Below are 18,565 nucleotides of genomic sequence, written 5' to 3' on the forward strand. Positions count from 1 at the left end.
CATCAGTCCCTTTTCAATTGTTTTACCCCCCACCACCTCCTCCTTTAAAAACAAAACAAAACAAAAAAAACACAAAACAAAACACCAGATAGAAACACAACTGAGATCAGCGAGAATGATTTTATCCTTAAAACGTTTATTTTTGTAATAATTTTTCATCTTTACTTTTTGCATAAGTGCAAAAATGCACCCAAAACAGCCACCTGAGGGAAGTCTACATCTTTAAATAAAAAAACAAGCAAAGTGTACATTTATAGTACAAAATTTTTTTTCCTTTTTAAAAAATTGCACAGTTTGTGTATAATATATATATTCATAATCTCCATTTTAAACAAACTTTAAAGGCTCAGAAAGTAAACAAAATTCACCAAATGAAAAATAAAAACATTTTCCCTATAATTTAAAGCTGAGGAAACTTGAGACCCTGTTTTCATTTGTGTCCACCATAAATATACATATTCATAGGCAAGTCTCTTTACATATAGTCTCTGTGCTAGTGTTTGACCAGACAAAATTATTGCAAAGTAGTTTATTTCTACTATAAAACATGGGTTGGGGGTGGGGAATAAAAGCTTCTTTCTGCTGAATGTTTTTTTTAATTTATGCAAAACGAAAAAATAAAATAAAATAATTTTAAAAAAAGACAAAAAATACCCTTTTAAATTTACTGGAATCCCTGTTTCACAAACTGTGTGCATTCAACATTCCTAAAGAACATCCAGAACTCCAGTTTTGCATTTTAGCAAGAACACAGATTTCCCTGACTTCTTATTTTTTGTTTATTTTTGAACTTTACACAGCGGTCCTGCCTGGGAAGGGGTGATGGTGGTGGTGGTCAGCGTCGATACGGGTGGAAGCCCTGTACGTTGTGGTTCTGCCCTCTGCCGAATGCGCTGGCGGCAGGCTGGGGAGCAGCGGCGGGCTGTGCTGTCGGTGCACCATACGAGGCTGTCGGCTGGCTGGGGTCTGCGAAGCTGTGGCCGAAGGCTGTCAGGTCCTGACCGTACCCTGAGGTGAACAACACACAGGACAGGTGCAGACAGGACAGAGGGGGTGACGTTAATGTCAGGTTCACCGGATGGTGTTTCGATAGAAGGCTAATGCCTTAAATCCTTTTACTGAATAAATTTAATGTAAAATATTCACAGTTTGTACTTTAAGGAAAAATCTAACACCAACTGCTTCTTATTGTACTCACACTGCTCCCATATTCCAAATATTACAGGACACACTGCTGTGCGTGTTGCTTGGTGCAGGTGCTACATTTGCAGCTTTGAAGCAGTTTTGTGCAGCTCTAACCAAGCAACAACAGGGGTTTAGAAACAGAGTAAGCACTGCTTGACAGTAAATTTAAGTTTTCTCAGTGTTTCATGGTGGATTTTTCCAACTAGTTGTGTAATCCTTCAATGAGCCTTTTTATGTCAAAACCTGTGTGCGTTCAAACAAACAGTAAAAGGAAAATTTCAGTTGAATTTAAGGGACATTTTTAAATGGCTTCATTGAGGAAAACATTGTTTGAGACACTTAGGATGTTCTCCTACACACACACTCTCGCGTACGCACACGCACGCGGTGGCACCATCTCCCTGCAAACACACGAGGGAACCACAGTGACTCCCAGGGAAGGAAACCAATCTTATCAAAAAACAGAAGCACTGCTCACACTGCTGAAACCTGCTCATGGCGACTGATTATTTTCCAACCCTGGTAAAAGCCAGTCAACAAAAGAGTGAAGGTATCAATGTGTCACCAAAAAAAAAACAAACAAACAGAAAACAAAGCATTTCAGAGATAGTTCTGAATAACTGAATTGAAAAGAGAGAAAGAAAATGGTGAAAATTGGAAAATACAACAAAATTTCATAGGAAAAGAACTAAAACGAGGAGTGATCCCAACAGGACCGTGAGACAGAACAATCTGAGAGAAATTGAAATTTACTGGTTTCGTGGCCTTCTTTAAATCTTCTTTCCTTTCTCACCCCTTTAGCTAAAATGTGGAGACAGTACATGGGGAAAAGAAACAATGGTTGAATGGACTGCTGATGCATAGAGATAACTGAACCATGAACACATTTTCTGACAATTAGATCATCCTTTAACAACCAGCAAAGCAATGCAGACTGAGAAAGTGAACAAAAAAGGAGGATGTGGTCAGTCTTGGTATAGTAAAGCTACAGCTGCTGAGGGAAATGGCAGGCCTACGGCTAAGCTTGCCAAATTTAAATTTCTTTCAAATCCACTCAGCTTTGGGGCTTGCAATAGCTTGATTTTACTATACAAGAATACAAATAGTAATTTGTATGTACATGCAAAATGTACATGCAAAATACTCAACACAGAGCAAAAGAAAAGAGGCACAGAACCAAGTTGCAGCTCTAAATACTGTATTACTGAACAAATGCTGCTTTTGTGGTTGGAGAAGACGATGCTGGCACCTACCTGAACTATATCCTCCCTGCTCATCCTGACCATAACTGTGAGAAGGACGCGTTGGTCCGTAGGCAGAGGGGTCCTGAGGGTAGTTACCCAAGCCTATCAGGGAGATGAGGAGACCAGGTTGACTGAACCCACATACGGCTGGCCGACTACTTTACATAGTTCCCCCTCTTACTGAGCTAACAGAGCTGTACATTTATACTTATTTAATGGGTCTGCACTATGCTCCGCGATGCATTTCTTTTCAGCTTCGCCTACAAGTCAAAACACATGTGTGAGCTAGCTGCTAGCACACCTGACTTTATCATGCCAGCCTGGTCTCGCAAAATTTTGTGAAATGTGCATTGTTCTAAAAAAAAAACAACAACAAAAAAAACCACCAAAACAAGTAAGAAGCCTGAAAATACGGGTAGGAAGCAGCTAGAAACAAGAAAGAGAACCATTGGTCTACCATGATACACATTTCTAGGCTTGTTTCCCATCTTTCAACACGCCACTTGGAGTCTTTGTGTCACTGCTGTGTGCACTTTTCATCTCTTTGTTTGGTTACTTGAATAACCCCAGTTCTCTTAGAAATCGAATGCACCTTGGCAGTGCACTCAAGGGCATTTCGACAACTGCTGCTTTTAAGACAAGCATCACTTTAATAAAAGCCAAACTAACCATTTGCTAGTTTTACACACAAACTTATCCAGTATCTAAATCTTGCGTCACTTTTGAGCTCCGTGTTTTATGCTCATTTCACAAAACCTTCGCAAGGCTCTGCTGTTTCTACCAACTGATAAGCAGACAAAGTGCCTGAACAGTAAAAGCAAAAAAGCTGGATGGAGGATAAGCACAGGCACAAAACACTGAACAAGATGGGCACCTGTCATGACTGGCAGCAATCGCAGGACTGCTGTAGATGTGGGATTAAGCAGTTGGAAGCAGCTGGAAGCCAAGTCAGAATAATAATAATGATAATAAAAAAATAAAATAACACCAGTCAGCCAAGAAACTGGATGGAAGCTATGAATGAGCATCTGACTGTTATCTGCCTGTGTGGTTATGTAAGTGAATGGCTCGGTGTTGAACAAAGACAAAGACTGCTCCTTTTCCATGGATGCTGGTTAGTTTTTATCTCGGCCTTTTGTTTCACATCTGAAAACTTCCGGCCTCCATTTGTGCTCTCAGCGTGATCGCCGGTTCTCCATCGTGCATTTACAACATGTGATTCAGGCCCCTAACAGTCTTAAAATCATACAAACTACAAATCATTGTTTTCTACTAAAGTGGATTGGCGAACTGTCTCATTTTCAAGGCACTGAATGCTGACTGAAATGTGGCAGCAGTTTCAGAGCTCAGTCGAGATCCAGGACGAATATTTATTGTGGTCCGACACGATCTAAAGGTTTTGTTAGACTGGTCGACAGCACTGTTCAAAGACCACAAAGACAGAAACCACAAAGTACAACCTACAGACACATTAGTCAAAAATGACTAATCCAGTACTCCAATATCTCTATGCATTTACAACACAGAGTGGAAAAAGGTCACATTCTGCAGACAAGCATGCAAAGCTCCAGTGCAATAACAATGATGAACATGGTGAAAAAAATCTGATAGGTGGCTTGGCAGATTGGACACGGCATATTCCAGAAACAGTGTTTCATAAGATAATATTGTCATGCTGGTGCTCTTCTATGGGAATCGTGCCAAGTCTGGGAAAAGAAGCCAGCAAAGTCATCAACATGGAAGAGGAGGAAGGGTCGAAGGGATTAACTGAAAAGCAGGAGTGCCTGAACCAAATCAAATCAAATGGTTTGCACGTTCAGGCCAAGTTTGGAATCCTTTTAAAATAAAAACAAAACAAAACAGGAAAAACAAACATCGCAAGGCAGGATGATCTAATTCAAACCTACCAAGACCTACCAATCTTTTATCAATCCAGGGCCCGCCGGAAACACTCAACTGAAATGACTGCTGAGGACTCCTGGGTATGGCGAAACTTCAGCAGTGATCTTCTTGGCAGAGCCAGAGGGGTTCATTTATGCAGAAAGCATGTATGCATGTGTAGCCGTTCAAGCTAAATGGTACCATCAGCAAGCTCCTGCTCGTCTAAGGGGAATACTCATGAACCTAAAAAGGCTGTAGCTGCACCCAGTAAAATAACCAGGGAGACGGGCAGGACCGAGAGGTGAAGAAAAATCAACTGGGAGAGAAAAGAGGCGGCATTCTTTATGCACAAAGCCCGTCTTACCATACTGGCTATAAGTGAAGTCAGGCTGCCCGGTGGGAGCTTTGCTCAAATCCTGAGTCGGTGTGGTGGCTGGTGCAAAGCCCAGCGGTGCAGTTCCTGGAGTCGTGGGTGGAGGAGGAACCTGTGGAGCATACTGGTCTGCTTGTGGTGTGCCGAAACTGTAACCTGTTGGAAAGACATATCATGATTTGTATTTGTTTTTCACCCCAAAGAACGTTTTCTAGCGTTGCTTTAGCATTTTATACCATTTGTGTGCAAAAAAGGAGAAAAAAAAGTGGATGATTTCTGACACCATTACCACCTCACAAAAAACACTTCTAGTCAAGGCACTAACTACCATTTATTCACCTAATATCACTGTCTAACAGTCTAAACCTAGACCACATAAGGGGTATAAGAACCAAAGCTCTGTGTGGCCAATACATGTCTTTCATAAATATAAACTGTGATTGTTACAAAAATGACTTAAATCATTGTTTCAAATTTTCTTCTCTTTTCTTCAGTGACGCTGCACTAAACATGTTTTTTTCAAATGCTTTAAAAATAAATAAAAGTCACCGTCTACTGGCCTCCAAACTATTAACTTATTTATATACACAGCATTACCAATCAACAGTAGTAAAATGTGACTGAGTTAGTACGACTGACCAAACTGAGGTGCGGTGCTGTAGCCCTGCTGAGGGTAGCCCTGAGGTGCAGCAAAGCCACCTGCCGGGGTCGTGACCAGGAATGCGTTGAAAGGCGACGGAGGCTGGGCGGGGGTTCCCCGGCCTGTTGGCAACGGAGGTCCATACCCGCCTACCCCAACACAGAATAACAAAGACTAATGAGACTTGAGCACAGTTGACAATAATAGGATACATATGAACTGCATCAAACAGATTCTCTGATTAAAAGTGTGCACAGAGAAGTTGTTTAAAGACTGAAGCAGACGACTATCTGAAACTGAAGGATCTTGCGAGCGAGCACAGAGTCGACACTGCAGCGAGCGCTGCAGGTTGACCCGGAGGTGGTGATATGAAGCCGAGCCTGACCAATAGCAGAGGGAGGCCCGGAATCCATTCAATGCTGCCATCTGTCTCGAGCAGCAAATTATCAGCAGCCTCAGCCTTTATGAATCAGTGATAACATGTACTGTTAACTGTCATCGGTCCATGGGCCACACCGTGTGCGAGCCCTGTGCTGTCACACAAGCGTTTTGAGATAAGCACATGATCACATGGCAAAAACACATGTATCTGCAGTCTAACAGTTACACAACATGCAAGAAAGCCACAAAAATAACAAAAAGAAGACAGTTTTTGTGTTGTCAAGTGGAGGACTAACACCTACCTATGGGCTGGCCGGTAGTTGACACCCACACTCCTTTAGGAAGGAGAAGGAAAAAAAAAAAAAAAAGATTAGACTGAAAACATAAAATGTTCACATAACAGTTAAGTATTCAAACTGTCACACATACATACAAACCTAATGTTTAAGCAGAGGATTAAACATTGGATTTTCCTCTGAACAGTGAGCTTCTCTTGCTCTGCTCTGGGACTTGTTCCCACTCACCCTGTGGCCCATAAGGCTGTTGCCAGCCCTGAGCAGGCTGTGCTGTCCAACCATTAGCTGCACTCAAGATGCCCCTGGGCGCCCACTGGCCAGGGCCAAGCTGGCCAGGAGCTTTGCTGTCACGAGGTTCGGCCTTCTTTACTTCCACCTGGACAAAGGACAAGGAGGGCACATTTGGCAACACCAGTAAAAAGTCCATGAAGCCCCTCACCTAGACAGACCTGTCCTAGCTCTGATACTTAATCTCAGCAATTTGGGCCAGTTTGAAATATTTTACTTTATGTTTATTTAATTTATGTGGGCCAGCTATATATAAATTAATATTACTGTGTAGCCAGAAGGGCTGTATGGCTATGTGTCTCAGGTACTCTGTGTTAATCGGGAATTTCACTGGCCAGGAAAAAAAAAGAAAAAAAGAAAATCAAAGAGCCAATCAATGATCCAAGATCTGAAAGGTACCTGAGAAACATAGATGTCTGTCTTTTTCTTTGTCATTAACTACCCTATATAAAAGATAAAGACATCTAATGGAAGGTCATGACTTACCTTTCTCCAGCTAACGCTTACAGAGAATTTCATTTGTATTTTGTTTTGGTATAAGTTTTAAGGGGGAATGGATGTAGATCGGTATCTCAGCTCTAACAGAATATAAGGTAAACATGCAGAAACTACAAATGAACAGTCTTTTTTTTTTTTATTCAATCTAAATCTGAATCTTCATACTGTGTCAAAAGTGAGAAAACAGTTTTCAAACTGGATCCCAACAATTGTCCATAAATTTGACAAGTTGTTTCTTCATTTTTGATAAAGACAATGTTAATTAAATGCCACATTTGATTTAATTTTAATTATATATAAATATATATAAAAAAAAATTGGGTGACCTTGAGTCAAGTATGAATGTGTTGACCCAATAACAAAACTTCGCTGTCTATAACTAGGCAAAGCTGCCAGCACTTAACCAGAGCAAAGAAACAGGCTGAGACTAAGGGGGAGCCAACCATAAATAGACTGAGAGGTTGAGTTATTGGGGTCACCTTGCGGGAGGAAAACGAATTGCAAATTCCTCCCTGCTTTAAGGTGTTACCACCTTCCCCAGCCTCCCCTCTTCCTTCTCTGTCGACCTAATTACATGCACATGTTTCCGGGAGTGGCCTCGCCGCCGGTTACCTGAGCACTTTCTCCCTTGGGCATCTCAGCTACGAGTGATGGATACCGTGACTTCTGTACAGTCCCCAACAGCAGAATTGGGATTTGTTCCACAGTTTGATGTGCTCCAATTTCTAATTTTGTAACTCATATCTCCCAGCCTCCCTCAAGTCCCAGCGTAAGGTAATGTCAAGTCAAGAACAATGGATTAAGTTGAGCCCCCAATCCTACAAGAAATGAGGGCAAAGTCAAGGGGAGCGGGTACCAGCAGAGAGTATACAGGTCGGGCTGGCAAAATTGGATTCAGCTCATCTTTTTCATGTAATAATCAGTGACATCTGAATGAAAATCTGTTGCCGTTCTAAATTGGCAAATAATAAAATCCATTTCAGGGAAGCTTTCAAATTTCCTGGCCTTAGGTATTTTCTGGAGAAAATTAACTGGTAGTTAATAATATCATTTAATTTGTGGTTTGGACTGAGGACTCCAGTTGAGGTCTTTATTGAATGTCACATCCAATTCAGAGTGGCGATCGGTTCGTTTTACAGCCATCTTGTCACTGTTCGTTCTCCCTCGAGTACTTATTCCAAGTCAAGTTTGACAGAGAAAAACATCTAAGAAGGGAGACACAGAGAGGTGTGTCTCTCCAAAATCATTTTAACATACGTTACGAAAGATCTTCAACGTGTCAGCTACTATGGACTGACCTTGAAACACTAAAACCACATGTGCAGTAACAGGATATGCATAAGTGGATGTAACTGTACTGCAATCATTTTCTCATGCCCACAACTCATTACTATTTGCATGGAGGGCAAGGAGGAGGCTGTCTTCATTTACTGCCTCTCCGGGGTGGTTTTCCTAGGGAGCGGATAAAGTCCCATTTTAACCCAAGTCAATGTCTTTTTGTTTGGTTGTAACTCAGGTGAGGTGTCAGCTGGATTGTCCGTACAATGGTACAATCAGAGGTGTGGCAGCGGGTTAAGAGCTGTGCTTAAATATTACAACACAGTAGACTTACTGTTACTTTACCGGACGGACGGCCTACCTGACACTATCTGAACTGACTCTGTACACTAAACCTCATCCATCTGCTTCACGCGCCGAGTTAAAGCAAACACTGTGAAGTGGCAGACTTTCATTTGGTAGATTTAAAGAATTGACAGACACAGTATGGAGATTCTTCAACTGAGGTCACTGAGTTGAGCTTTTCTTTAACTTTTCAAAAAGAAAAACAAAGAAAATAAAACATGTTGACGTGTAAGTGACCTGCCAACAAAACATTAGAAAAGAAAACAACAAAGAAAAAAAGAAACAAAGAAACAAAAATAGAAGTGACTCGACCAATCCTTTAGGTGAGTTAAAATCTCAAGAAGACTGCTGGATTTAAAGCCTTGCATTTCATTCATTTGGTTTCCATTTTAGCACATCAAGAGCCAGAAAATTACTGTAATTGAAATTCGTAGAATACAATTTAACTTGTTTAGACATCCTAAAGGAGTGGTCAGTTTAAACAAAGCCTTGGGCGACAATTTAAACTGTAATAGCAGCAAGAGAAGGATGAGGGCTTTTAGAAGCTATGAAAGCATAAGTGGGAGATAGGCATGTAATGTGATGAAAAAAATATTACGTACATCAATTTAAGATATTAGACACTTAATTTTGAGCCGTATGATGCTGCGTTCACAAATAGGAAGCCACTAGAAAATTAGCTCTGAGCAATAAAGCAGCATCACAGTACAGTTCCTGCTCTGTCGCCCAAGCCTCAGTTTGATCTTAAGGGTAAAATAAAACTACAACTACACACTTTTTTGCCCATGATGTCGTGAAAATGCATGTTGACAGCCTGGTCCACTGATTGTTCGGCCTCGAAAGTAATAAATCCAAAACCTAGCCAACGACCAAGAGTGAATCAAGGTAGCAGGGGGGTTGTGACAACACAAGATGAAGAACAGTATTGGGCTTCAGCAGAGTGAGGATCCGTCAAGACTGAGCAAGAGGCTCCTGGGGTTCGGATGACGTCGCAGACAATACAAATCCAAGACTAACGCCTGGGGAATTAAAGGAAACTTTACTGTGCAGAGAAACTTTTGGTGAAGATTAATAATGGAGTGCTTAAATGTTAAACATGAAGGGTGACAGGTTTGATTTAAAGTGAAATGTCACATAAAAAGGTCAAACGTGTAGCTGATGAATTCCAATTGAGCCAATATTACAATTAATTACTTCATGCTGTTTCATCCAAACCCCACCTTGATCTGTCCCGTGGTATATTGCTGTGGAGCACACACTCGCAACAGCCATTGTTAATGCATCACAAAAAATATGGAGAAACACAAACTGTAGAATGCCTAAAGCTTTCTCCAAGCTTTCCCAAATTCAGTATTTTACTTTTGAGTCAGCCAGGATAAGCCTAAAATGGACAATTAAAATATTGCTCACAACGGTAACACAAAGATATAGGCCACAACTGATCGTCCGCACTGATGAGCAGGGTGTGTTTTGTTTCATCAAGGGAATACACAAAGTGCATCAACAAGTTCGACAACTTTTTGACCACGCCGGCTGTTCGGGAAATTATTTCATCTGATGATCTGAGGCAAAACCCTGCAGAGCCAACAAGCTGCTGCGTGCTGCAGTGATCTACTTTCAATCTGATTAACTTTCCGCTGTGGCAGAATTGGGTTGGGTGTGCATCTCTACTTGGGGACCTAACCTGAATCCAATTAAATGTCCTACAAGACAACTGAGATTTTCAGAGACCTCTAGTACCCTGCCAAACATTCCCAAGACTCGTGATCTACTGCTATTATTAACATCTGTCGATGACCCGTTCCCCAACCTAAATGTAAAACCAAGTTGGCCCATTAAAGATTTTGACATATGGTGTCATTGGTAAGGATTTTACCCAGCCTAAAATATCAGCTAACAAACTACAGACCATCTGGATGGAAAACTAGAACATAATTTGACATTTTCAAATTATTGGCTTACTAATTACCAAGATTTGTTATATTCAAGTGACAGTTTAAGTATTTTTAATGCAGAAATGACACAAATTTACTGAAATCAAGTATTTTTTATCAGAGTAAACTTTATATTACAAATTTGTATTATTGAAAATATTTAATGATAAATTATTACTGAAGTTGTAATTAGTTAGACTTTTTTCCCAAGGCAATATTGACCTTTTGGGGTCACAATTAAGCAAGATTGGTCCACACAGAGTCTGTGTTACATCTTATATATATATAAATCTTTACATCTAAAATTCATTATATGTAGGGAAAAAGGTTATTATTTATAATAATTATGCTGCAGCATCATGTGATCACAACCGTGAGACACTGTTGCGACAGGACTTTCCTTAAATTGCTCTTAAGCTTAATAGAGTGAAATCATCAGTCAAGTCCAGGCAAGCATAGATGCAGCTTTGTGTACACCTCATTTTTTACCAAGTTAAAAAGAAAAAAAATAAAACAAACGGATAAAATAAAATAAATTGGCTGCATTTACGTTTGGCCTGTACCTCTGTGCTACCCATCAATACACAGTAACCTAAAGGAGAAAAGACAAATCTTAAGAGACACCGTTAATCACATTCAAACCATTCACAAGAAGAAGGGGGACAGAAGAAAGAAAAAATAGAAAGGGCTTACTTACAAAAATACTTAACTTTCTACGTATGGGAAAACACATACTATGCCATTTAAGATACAAGTATCAGTTACTTCTAAATAAAGGTAAAGAAAACTTATTCCAATGATCAGCATCTAACGGTTTTAGTAAAAGAAGGTTTACACTATTAAAGATTATGTAATGGTTGTTACTTGTGCAATAGATCATGTTAAAATCCAATGGCAAACTATTCTGGGTTTTTCCCCAACAGAGAGTGAACAGAGAGTGGGTTCTGAAGGGAGAGGCGGGGTGCGTGTTGTGGATCAGTGACCGCTTCATCGTTTCTATGTAGGACAAATGCAGATGAAGCAGCTGTGACTGTAACTCGGTGGGCAGGGCCTGACACCATCGCGTCCGGTGGCACGGGTCTGATTCCCAGCGAGGCCATCCGTGCTAAAAGTGTCGACACATGTCACACACTCATGATACATTTATGACTTAAGTGGGTAAACATAAAAGGTCCTTTCTGAAGTTCAAAATTAGGTCTCTGAAAGTTTTGAGGAGTCCAAGTGAAATAAAAGGGTTTAAAATGATTCCATTGTTCTCCAGACAACAGGCTGCAACCAGCCTCTTTGAAGGACAAACCCCCCCTTCACACGCTCAAAGTGTTCTCAATACGCCAGTTGCACAGTGTGATTAAGTACTGTGTTTTTTTGAGCACCTATTTTTCCTGCAAAATGTCTCTTTTTCAGTTAGTTAGTCTTAGCTTGTTTCCGAGATCATTTTTAATAACTAGTGGAAACAGTTTTAGTAAATAAAAAAGATAAAATAAGTCATTTTACTTCATGGTGATTAATTGTGGTTTTCAAGACAAATTTGCATCCTTAGTATGCGTTGTTTTCTTCTTCTTTTTTTAAGAATATGTTTTTATACCTTTTATTTCAGCTATTTGTAAAGAATATGACAAAATGCACTAGGAATGGAATATTTTGACTAAGCTGTATTAAAACTGCACAACATATTTTTTCAATGTCATTTTGAAGGCCAAATAATGCTGGGGAGGTTAACTGGTAATTAAATATCACGTTACATTTGATTGGTTATGGACAGCGACAGCCACAAAACAAACAAAACGTTTGATACGTAAAAATCTAGTGTCAATATTTGTTTTAAGGTGTATTTGTTTTTCTTTTTTAAAAACTGAAATATTCAGCAGTTCTTAAGTGTCTTTAGTCCTCCTAGTTACACTCACTATGAAGAGATCTCTGCTTAAGCGGTTCCAGTTTAAAGGTCACTGCAGTGTCAGATTTTGAAAGATACCAACTTTGTTTGACTTTTTTAGACTCAAGTTAGCTCCAAATAAACAAGGACTGTGGACTTTGCTTCCATCTCTCACACTGAAAGTGAAGTGAATACGAGCAAGAGGAAAAATTACACCAAAAAGTAGTTTCCTAATTTTACTTCTTCATTTTACCCAACTATTGTTTACATACTTGAAAAAGTGAAGCCATCACTTACACTAAATGCTAATGAACTATAGTTACGCTCATGATAGCCAGTTAATTTGCTCTTATGACACCAGTTTGCTAGACAACCTATGCAAAATTCACATATTCCCACTGTGATAATGTACAACACAGGTTGAGCTAAAGTTTTGCGTTATTATGTTATAAAAATACATATACGAATGCACAATTATTGCCTTCATTTATCTTGAGGAATTTAATGCAGCCTCAGCGGGCAGTGTTTTTTTCCACAGCAATAATAAAAACTGGTTGATATTGACTGGAGTAACCTAGTATGGGTTCCAGTTAATGCTTGTATTTACCATGAACAAAATTCCCGTTCCAGTGCATTAACTAAACGAGATCGCTGGGGCTGAATGGGATTTTTTTTTTTTTTTTTTTTTTTGGGGGGGGGGGGGGGGGGGGGGCAGAATAGTTTGTCATTAGATTTAATATGGTAAGGTATGGAGAGGGGAGGGAAAGGACAGGATCAGCTTTTACCTCGGGGCCTCTGCTTCTCCGCATCATAGATCATTACCACCTCTGTGACCTTGAATGGGACAAAGGGAAACAGTGGCTCAGCTTTAGAAATCTGGTAAGGGTCCGTTCTTATTCCAGTTAAATACTCTTGCTCAGTTTGGAAAAATAATGAATCGTCCTATCGCATCTCGCCCCATATATTTTTATGCTGTAGTACTGACCCTGTTCAATGTCACATCCATTCAAGCACTCTTAATGACAATAATGAACTGACTTGTATTATGCACTTGGCAATACTCACCACTCCGAATCTATTGAAATAGTCCCTGAGTTCAGGCTCGCCGCAGTTATGGGGGATTCCACCTACAAATATCTTCTTTGATTTATTGCTATCAGCTTTGCTGCCCTTCTGAAAAAAAACAGGGAGTGTATGGATTTCAATGTCTCTTACAGGATCACTCTGGGAAGGGGCCAGTTAGCCATCATCTATTCAGACAGTGCAGAAGAAATTAGGTTCTCCTCTTGCCCTGGGGTATAATTCTTAACATGTCATGTCAATGCAAAGACTAGTCTCCACAGATCAGAGAACACGGCTTCTTCCACTTATTCTCAACCACTAAGCGTTTCGCCGTTGCTGTACACTGCACTCATGCCGTAAGGGCTAGAGGCTGTTTACAACAATGATTTCTAACAATTACATCTTGTGTTTACTTAGTAAAACATTCAGTACCAGCTGCATGACTTAAAGCCAGTGAAAGGGGCTCCAGCAGCAGCAGCAAGCAAAGAGCCGCATTTCTAAAAGCTTCTGACATACAGTCTGCTTACAGCCAAATAAGCAACTTATGAAAACGTTATATTGACAGCAAAACTAAAGTCCCCGCTGCCCAAAGGGACAAAATGGCTATAATAGGTCTGCAGGGGTTTGATAAGCATCGTTGATCGACCCACAAATTATCCGAGCAAGAGCGGAGATTTCTGCCTTTCAGAAAATTTGTTGCTGAGAGCGATGCACCACATTAGCCAACTCATGTTCAAACCCTCCTTAATAATACCTCGATGTGTGAGGGCAATTACAAGAACATCACATTTCAGATAAGACGGCTAGAAAAAAAAAAGTTAATGCAATCATGCAGCTGTATTTTAATTTAGTGTCGTTATACAGGAACATTTTAAAATGTCACAATTCTATACTTCAATTTCAAATAAGTGGAAGCTGTACCAGAGAGTGGCTGATATTGCTGCAGTCCCTGCAGTAAGAGATCGAAGCTGACAGAAGTCACAGATTGTTTAATGTTTCTGTGAGTTATCCAGACCTCAAAGTAATAAAGGCTGTGTTTTTGTCACGATGGGGGGAAAAAAGAAAATTATTATACTTTAAAGAAAAAATATATATAATTTACACTTAAAAGCTCAAGGTCGCCTCATTAAAACAAGCTATAGCCTAACCTCCAGAAGAGGAGGGGACGGAGAGGCTGGGGTCTATTCCAGGTTTATTCCAGTAGAAACAGCTAGCCTAGCATCCCCAGAAGAAATCAGATTCCTCTTACCCAGCCCTCCTTGGTTCGAGACTTTTCAGGCTGCATTCCTCTGGGAGTACATGGCTTCGGGTCAATCTAACAACAGAGAGAGTTTTCCATTAGCCTAAAATAAAGGCACCTTCAAATGTTCCTCACCCCCCGCACTGTTTCTATCAGCACAGCAAACCAAGAAAAATCTCACGTGAATGAAACTGATTTGATGCACGTGGGAGAAACCCATCCCTATTTCAATTTCACTCATTTAAACAGGTAAATCTTGTCGGGCAAACTAATGTCAGTCTTTCCAAAGTGCATCATCTGTACTAATGGTTCCAGGCATGTATGGCCTAAAGAAAACCTTTCCTCTCCCTTAAATAACTTCTAACTGGTGGATGATGAAATACAATATGAAGGTTTTTTTCTCAGTTTTCTCACAGAAAGCGCCGGCAGATTACTGCGTTTGATTCAACCATCTGCTCTTCTGTTGTTAAAATACTTACATTTCTTCCATCGAGATTATGTGGCTTTGTCTCCAGCACTGTCCGTACACAATTGGGGTCTTTGAACTTAACAAAGCCGAAGCCTCGCGACTGATTTGTAGTTTTGTCCTTCATGATGACACAATCTACTACTTCCCCATACTGTGAGAAGTAGTTTCTCAGTGTCTCTGAGAAGAGAAGAGAAGATAACAAAGCAAAAGCATTGAGCCACAGCAATTTTCCTCATGAAGAGAAGGAAGTGCAGTCATTGTTTAAATACTAGATGACTTCTTTATGCTGAAGGACACCATAAAAATATCTGTGACACTCCAACTTGGACCAAAACCTGAGAGAAAAAATTATTTTTCTGTGGATTATACTGGCAACACCAAAAGGTATTAAGGAACCTTTATTGTTATGGAAGAATATCTGGTATTGTGCTATCCATGCGAAAACATAATGTTACAGTAAGTGACACACTAAAACTCCTCAAGAGCAAATGAAGCATTGACCCACTGTCATCTTGCATTGCACTAAATATACAACCAACAAATGTAAGGCCCGCACACGCCCACGGAGGCAGGACAAGCAAGGCGTGCAAGTTTGAACAAATGAGGAGTCACATTGGAGAGCATTACCGTAATTGCTTTTTCTCATTGCTGAGAAGCCCTGAGGCATCACCGTAGAAACAAGCTCAGAGTTACGTAGCCCTGTGGTTCAGTGCTGGTAGCACAGACAAGCACCCGTGCAATGTTACACAATGGCCAATCTAGCATGAGACAGTGCAGGGCTTTCAACAAGCAAGACAATCTCCGGCTCGGACTGAATGAGAGGACAGTGTAAACACACACCCAACAGAGACGTTCATATATATATATACACACGTGGATATATCAGTTATATTGCGATGTGAAAAGCACATCAAAAGTCACTACAGCATATCAAAAAATTCAATAATACCGAGAGACACTTGCTACAAGCAAACCATCAGGGACACTTACACTATCTGCTTGGAAATATGAAAATTAAAGGCTCATAAATGACAGTTTGAATGAAATCATAGTAAAGCGTGAGGCGTTACTATGCCTACCATTTATATTCCTGTTCTTTATAACAGACAAAGCACATTAATGACCACGGAGATTTCAATGACATGATTTAATATCTAATAAATGCTGCTACTAACTATACGTTCCTAGTATGCTGTCAAGTCTATGCATATTACAAAGTCACTACACCAATAATATCATGCAAAACTTGTTATTATCTGTAATTACGGTTACTGTGAGTGTTACATAGTCTGCTTCTAGATACTCAAGGCTAAGGACTAATTAAAATGATACACATGCTTTGGTACACAACAAAACAGTGCTCATAATAACAAACAGGAATGAGCAATTCCACCTTGGCAGGTTATGTTTTACAAAACCTCGCTTTCAGGTGCTCATTAGATAAAAATTACATGATATTGAGTTTTGAAGGGTTTGACATTAAAGGGTCAAAAATGTGTAATTAATATTAACTACATACTCTTAGCAATCATAAGGATAAATTTACTGAAACCTCAAGAGAAACTACTTCTCTACAGGTCTTCACATGACTCAGTGACAGGTTATCAATTAAATGCAAGCCCCATTAGTCACTGTCAGTATATCATCATAATACTGATATTAAAGCAAGATTTTATTTCATTATTATCTCTGGAAATCATCTCTGTATTGCTACTGACTTGACCTGACCTGATCTATATGCTACATTCACAACTAATTTCTGATACACAACCAGGCAGCGTGAACAGTGCAATGCAGAAAGGGTTGAATTATATAAATAAGCCTTCATGGGTGAAACCGTGTGACATACCTTGTGTGGTACTCCAGTCCAATCCACCCACAAAAAGTTTCCTGAAAGGAGATGTGACCATTAAGTGAGCACTGATCATCACTTTGAGCCAGACTAAATGATAATCTGGAAATCGTCAGGACAGAGTCACATATGAAAGGCATGATTTAAAAAAAATGAAAGCTCTCCTGCACAGGCTGAAAGCACAGCTGATTAAACAGCCAGGAACACAGCTATTACACAACATCAGGCAAGCCTGCTACCAATGCAGCATCTGGTTATATCCACAGTACAGCTACAGTTAAAATGTCCGTGTTTAGTGTGACTCATGTTGAGGTCTAGTCCTTGCTATGGATGTCACTTTGGTCTTCTAACATTCAAGGCAATGGCCTCGACAATAAAGGGCTTTTTATAAACCTCCTGCCACGTAAGTTACCCGGGACAGAGCCCTGGCGTCTAGCAGGCTAACACAAACTGAGTTCCGAAACCACGACAGCCCGTGTCTATCACCTTTCAACGCTGAGATCCGTATTTCCATCTATGAGCGGAGCAACGAGCGGTTGCTCGGCTCTCCGCATGCGGACCAGTGAACTCGGATGATGCCTGCATAACTGGAAGTTTAGCGGCAGTTCAAACGGTACTTCTGTCAAATGCGCTAGCGAGTTCGTTAATGTGTGCCTCGGATCACTGCTGAAACACACAAATGACAATTGTAACGACCGTGGGAAAAGTGAAGACTGGCTACACACGAGGATGCTCCATCCTCCAGCAGTGCCCGCTAAATGTCCTCGCACCGACGAAGTCAGGAACGGAGACTTTCGCTTCGCTGGCAAGCGTTAGCTCAACTAGCTCAGTTGCTTGGAGCTAACCGAAAACAACACAGAAATAACTAACTACAATTCCGTGTACTCGTCTGACAAGTGGTAGCACTTCACACAAACATGGTAAATTTCTCCATGAGCTGTGGCACCAAAGGCTGAGCTACTCTGAAGACTACTTTCACTTTTTTGGCCGCCTTTCCTCAGGCTAGCGACTTCGCTAAGTTACTCAGGCTAGCTTAGCCTGCTAGCTAACGTTAGCTGTCAACTGACAGCTTGACAACACAGCGCTCTAACAGAAAGTCACAAACAGATTCACGGTTCCGCATGGATGCCGTGCACGGCTCTGTTAAACTGATCTTACCCGACTTCATCTCCGACTAAGTTGTTGTTCATTTCTGAAGCTAAAGCGGGGGGACCGCGGGAGCTGTGACCGGCTTATTGCTTCAGTGCTGCCCCTCTCAGACTGAGAGCGGAGGAAGGTCACTCCGCTTTTTGGTTCAAACTGCTCTGCGCAATGACGACGCTGCGGGGGGCAGCGCTCTTTAAAGGAACATTACACCCAGCAGCACCCACTCACCCGTCAATTCTAATGAGCCCCGAGGGGGCAGCTAAACGCTTTAAACAACGATTCTTATTTCACAGTTAGTTTACTCAGCCTTAAAATGCTCTGATAAGGGCAACATTAGCAAGACACAGCACCGAATGATAATCAAACAGAAAGTCAACTTTACGATTGATACCCCATGTTTTTTCTTTTATTTATTTATTTATTTATTTATTTATTTATTTATTTATGCTCATTCAAATGTAAAAGCTCCACCAAAAGATCCGTATGTAATAATAATAATAATAATAATAATAATAATAATAATAATAATAATAATAATAATAATAATAATAATAATATCCATGAATGACAGTGTTTTTCT

The 18,565-nt window shown here is 40.4% G+C and overlaps 1 protein-coding gene across 9 annotated transcripts; it reads right to left on the minus strand.

The window, feature by feature from the left end:
• Nucleotides 1-116: 116 nt before the first annotated feature.
• Nucleotides 117-18,157, minus strand: dazap1 (DAZ associated protein 1). Of its 9 annotated transcripts, none has more exons than XM_080289609.1 (14): nucleotides 17,998-18,157; nucleotides 16,837-16,877; nucleotides 14,998-15,164; nucleotides 14,528-14,593; nucleotides 13,282-13,386; nucleotides 13,002-13,050; nucleotides 9,185-9,267; nucleotides 6,229-6,376; nucleotides 6,007-6,039; nucleotides 5,323-5,472; nucleotides 4,675-4,839; nucleotides 2,439-2,531; nucleotides 1,939-1,986; nucleotides 117-1,008 (listed from the first exon to the last, which is right to left on the minus strand). In XM_080289609.1, the coding sequence occupies exons 1-14, from the start codon at nucleotides 18,027-18,029 to the stop codon at nucleotides 836-838; spliced, it is 1,353 nt and encodes a 450-aa protein (XP_080145735.1). In that variant the 5' UTR covers nucleotides 18,030-18,157; the 3' UTR covers nucleotides 117-835. The 9 variants fall into 9 exon arrangements, with proteins under 9 accessions (XP_080145735.1, XP_026050193.1, XP_080145734.1 ...); XM_026194408.2 differs by having other exon boundaries at nucleotides 13,282-13,389; nucleotides 17,998-18,156; XM_080289608.1 differs by lacking the exon at nucleotides 17,998-18,157 and adding an exon at nucleotides 17,326-17,409.
• Between the last annotated feature and the right edge of the window lie 408 nt (nucleotides 18,158-18,565).

This window comes from Astatotilapia calliptera, chromosome 15 (assembly GCF_964374335.1).
Source record: "Astatotilapia calliptera chromosome 15, fAstCal68.1, whole genome shotgun sequence".
NCBI classification, from domain to species: domain Eukaryota; kingdom Metazoa; phylum Chordata; class Actinopteri; order Cichliformes; family Cichlidae; genus Astatotilapia; species Astatotilapia calliptera.